Source organism: Tupaia chinensis, unplaced genomic scaffold (assembly GCF_000334495.1).
Source record: "Tupaia chinensis unplaced genomic scaffold, TupChi_1.0 Scaffold000072_1, whole genome shotgun sequence".
NCBI lineage: Eukaryota > Metazoa > Chordata > Mammalia > Scandentia > Tupaiidae > Tupaia > Tupaia belangeri.
This window is the reverse complement of record NW_006159532.1, coordinates 7,723-12,274: the sequence shown is the minus strand read 5'-3', so window position 1 is coordinate 12,274 and position 4,552 is coordinate 7,723. Positions and strand designations below refer to the sequence as shown.

Genomic DNA, 4,552 nt, shown 5'->3' with positions numbered 1-4,552 from the left:
GAAGGGATTGCGGCGTGGCCATCCCCCCTGGGGGGTGATTTCTCGCTTTCTGTCTCTCTGTCTCTCTCTGTCTGGTGAGCGCATGCGCCCTATGGCAAAAACCTCTCCAAAAAAAAAAAAAATCTCTTAAAAAAAAAAAAAGAAGAAAGTTCTTTAGATCTACCATCTTATTAATTGATTCCTAACTATTAGGGATTGCTTTTTGGCCTTGGGTTACCATGAAAAATCTTTAAATACCAGGAGGTTTGGACGGCTCTGTTGTGGTTTTCGTGGGGCTCACAGAGTAATTAGGAACAGTGCCTGGCAGCGGGAGCATCTAGGAACACCGAGACCCCATTCTTCTCCCTCTCCTGTGAGACCTGGCCTGGGCTGTCCATACCTCATCACCCACCGAGCCTCCCTCAACCACTAGAGCTCAAGCCAGAGCCAATGGGAAGTTAGGCCTGGGAACTCCACCTCAGCTCTGCCCCCCAGCGCACCTCTTCATCTACTTTGCACTCACTGTGCACCCACTGCATGCCAGCCAGCAGAGTTCAGCCCTGTTCCCTCCGGGAAGGATCTCGGGTTGGCCTCTGATTCTTCTTCCTGGTCTCCAGGCAGCGTCTGCCTCCAAGATGCCTGGGGCATGGGATGTTGGCGAGGAGGCAGCAGCTGCACCGAGAGCCATCCGGTACTACCGTACAGAGTGGCACTGGAGGAGATGCTCAGCCTGTCCCTGCCAGGCGAGCTGGAGATGGATCTTGTGCCAGGCCTGAGAGAAACAGCGGGGGCATAGGTGAAAGGTGGGGCTGCAGGGTGGTCAGACGTAGGCCCCCCGTTCGAATGGACATCTAATGTTTGCTTTCCTCAGCTGCATCTGTGCCTGCTTTATAAATGAGCCGCATTAGGGTTATAAAGTCATACAGCCTGCAGTGCCACAGAGAGCCGAGGCAGCCGTCACCTGGGGATGGGGGTGCCATGGTTAGAATGTGGGGGCAAGCGTGTGACATGCACCCATGGGCCCCCATCTACCCTTGGAAAGAGGCCTGTACCCTCTCCCTTTGTAGATGAGCTGTTTGAGGCCAGCAAGGGGCTGGTTCAGACCCAGGAGTGTCAGAGTCTGCAGAGAGAGCTCCACTTCCCCTGCTCGGGGCCGAGACAGAGACAGGGTGCTGGGACAAACGGGCATGAGCCAGTGAGGCTCGTGCCACCCAGAGGCCTCCTGGCTCCACCCTGCTCTCCCCAGAGCTGCAGGGCCTGTCAGGGAGGCCGCAGTGGTCCTGTTAGGGTGAGCACAGGGACCAGCATCCAGCTCCCTGAACTTGATCAAGACCGTGTCTTATCTCCCCATCAGCTCCCTAACCCCCGAGGGCTGCTGGTTCGCCTGCAGAGACTGTATCTCCCTGCCTGGCAGAGAGACAGGTGTGGGAAGCCCTGGCCTGGCCCCAGGAGTCCTCAGTGCCATTCCCTGGTTAATTCCCCACCAGCCAGGTGGCTGTGGGTACGTGACCAGCCCCATGTGCCTGGTTTTCCGTTTCCTCGGCTTTGAAATGAGGAAGGTCCCAACCGTGTGAATGTGGAGGCCTGCCCAGTATCCGGGCCCATTTAGGACTCTCAGGACTGGGGCTGGTATTGCAGAGCCATGTCCGTGACGGCCGCATGGAGTCCTGGCAGTACCGTAAGCTCTAACATCTGTTTCTTGGGTTCAGACCTTGGCTCTGTGTCTTGCTAGCTGTGTGACTGTAGGCAAGTCGCTTGTCTTCTCTGAGCCTCAGTTTCTCTATCTATATAAAACAGGGATGAATAGAACATACCTATGGGGTGGTTGCAAGAAGGTAAGTTATTTATTTAAAGAACTGGAACAAAGTCCCTGATGCCAGGTCAGCCTTAGTCGTTACTGAGATTTCTATGCCACCTACACCTACTCCAAGCCAGGCCCTCTCCTAGGCATTCATACGTGTTTATTTCATGATCCTCAAAGCAGCTCTGAGAGGGAGGAGTGGTCACCTTGCAGCCCTCTTTGGAGATGAGTAATGAAGTGGGCGTTAGGGTCCCTTCTGGTCACACTCACTGAGCACCCGCTGGAGCTGCACTCTCGCCCTACCAGGCTGGCTTCCCTTCACTCTCCCAGGTGCTCTCTGTCACTCACATACACGCTCACGCACACACACAGCCCAGGGTCTAGAGCCCAGAGCCTGTGGTAAGCTGTGCATGTTCTCCCAAAGCCGTACCCCAGTTCTAACAGAGCCTCGTTCCAGAGAGAAAACGTGGTCAGGCAAGTATTGCTCATTCTGCTCTCGGAGAATCAGGTAGGGAGGATTCGAGGGGCAAAGCGTGGCCTCCTGCTCTAGAGAAGAAGGATGTGGTCCCAGCAACCATTCAGGCCTGAGGACATGGACCATGACAGGCAGGCTGGAGGGGCTGGGCAGACGCGCACCCCACAGCTTAGTTCACTGTTTCCCCAGAGCAGTTAGCGGAGGAGGCCAAACCCCCCACGGCTGTCCCCAGCTACCTGATTGTTCGCATTTGGGTTGGAAAGTCCGTTTTCCTAAGTGGATTGTACACCAGTCGCCTGGCCTGGTTTCCCTCCTGCACAGCGCTGGCGGGGGGGCTTCCTGTTTGTCTCACCTCCCGAGGTGCTGTTCTCTCCAGGGAGCCAGGCGCCAGGGCTACCATGTACCCTCCTACTGGGGAGGGGAGAGCCATGGCACAGCCTCACTGTGTTCTCGGAGGCCTCCTCACTTGGAGCAGGGAGGTATGGATTTGAGGCAGCGAGGCTCTGGGAAGAAGGTTGTCCCTTCCATACTGCCTCCTTGGCCCTTTATGAAGGCCTGGGCTTCCTGGAGGAGGAGGCTTCAGAAGGCTGAGCCAGGGAGCCTGAGCCTGGTGCAGCTGCCCGCCCTCCTACCCCCAAACCCCTCGTGCCCCTGCGGGCCCTGGCTCGTCTCCCGCTGATGTCAGCCTGGCTGGCTGGGGCTGCAAAGGGCAGCTGTGGCTTCGGGGCAGAGCTGGCCTGGTTTGCGCTCCAGCCTCAGCCCCTTTCCTGGCCCATCACGTATTGTGGCTTCACATTGGGAAACTGGAGTGAGGCCAGGCAGGGCCTGTGCAGGGGACCTTGGGGAGGGCCAGGCTTTGGCCTCCCAACTTCTCTGTCTGTAAAGAATCTCACAGCGCTGGGACTGGCTCTACAGCCCAGCTTCTTAAAAGTGGGGCAGGATGGGGAAACTGAGGCCCGGCAGTGCCAGACCTTGCCCGGGTTGCAAAGCATGTCTGGGGCAGGTCCTGGTTGCCGCCTCCGCCTCCCCTGCCCTTTCCCTCTGCAGGGCCCCCAGGTCGGGCCTCACCGAGCCTTGTCCACTCCCCACAGGCTCTGACGTGGGCAGCGAGGTGCTCCCTGACTCCTTCCCGTCGGCGCCGGCCGAGCCGCTGCCCCACTTCCTGCAGGAGCCACAAGACGCCTACATCGTGAAGAACAAGCCCGTGGAGCTGCGCTGCCGCGCCTTCCCCGCTACGCAGATCTACTTCAAGTGCAACGGCGAGTGGGTCAGCCAGAACGACCACATCACACAGGAGGGCCTGGATGAGGCCACTGGTGAGCCCACCCCACTCATCTGGGCACCCCAGGCCACCTCAGGCCCAGTGGGACACTGGCCCTGGGCCTGACTCTTCCTTCCCTTGGACTCTGCTCACACAGCTGTGGAGCCCCTCCGGGCCTCAGTTTCCCCTCTGGGCCTCATCATGGATCAGTGTTCCCCAAGGGTTGGCTGCAGACTTTAGGGACCCTTTGCTATAACTTTGCACGGCCCCAAGTCCCTTGCTGAGTACCTGTTCCCTTTCCACCCTCTTGCTTATATCGGGGAGTGAGTTCTAATTGGGAACTGGGGTTCCCAACCCCCCTACTCCTGCCCATCCCTGTGTCACAAAGAGGAGCAGGCCCAGGGCCCCACAGCACCGCCCCAGACGTCACAACATCAGTATTTTTACAGTCCCTTTCTGTGTGTGGAAAGTGCTACTGTTTTCCGCCTGTGGTAATGCTATGATATTTCCTGTACAGAAATCAATCGTTCTAGGTACAGAAGGAAGGTCAAGAATAGTAAGTAGATCACCATACAGGTGGTGTTGGGGTGTAGCCCAAATCCTGAGGGAGCAGAAAGAGTCCACAGTTGGGAAATGGGAAAGCACAAGGTCCCTTCCTTGTGAAGTGGGTGTGGAGCCCCAGGGCCCCCAGGAGAAGAGACCGAGCCTCGGGGTTCCTCACACCACCTGGAGAGTGGGCCATGCCGTGGTATCCCCAAGTCCAAGTGGAGCGGCTTGCCTGTCCCCAGGCCCATGGGCAGTGCTAGAACCTTCAACTTTCCCAGGGCTTAGGACAGGGCGGTGGGCCCGCCCACTCCTGGTCACCTGGCAGGCGGCCAGCTGCAGGGAGCCCAGCCTGCTCCAGCCTCAGGCCAGTGCCACACCCAGTGACTTCCTTGGTTTGGTTTGGTTTTTACTGACTCCTCTGTGATCCTTTTCTCTTCTTTCTCAGCCCTCTTTTTTTTTTTTTTTTAAAGGATTTTGCCTTAGGGTGCCT

The 4,552-nt window shown here is 57.6% G+C and overlaps 1 protein-coding gene across 1 annotated transcript in view; it reads left to right on the top strand.

Moving 5' to 3' along the window:
* The window catches only part of LOC106733707 (netrin receptor UNC5B), a gene marked incomplete at its 3' end in the record, with an annotated part of 78,795 nt that overhangs the window by 66,541 nt on the left and 7,702 nt on the right, over positions 1-4,552 (top strand). Inside the window, 1 exon segment of the mRNA XM_014583667.2 lies at positions 3,347-3,571. Within this exon segment, the coding sequence (XP_014439153.1) occupies positions 3,347-3,571 (225 nt within the window).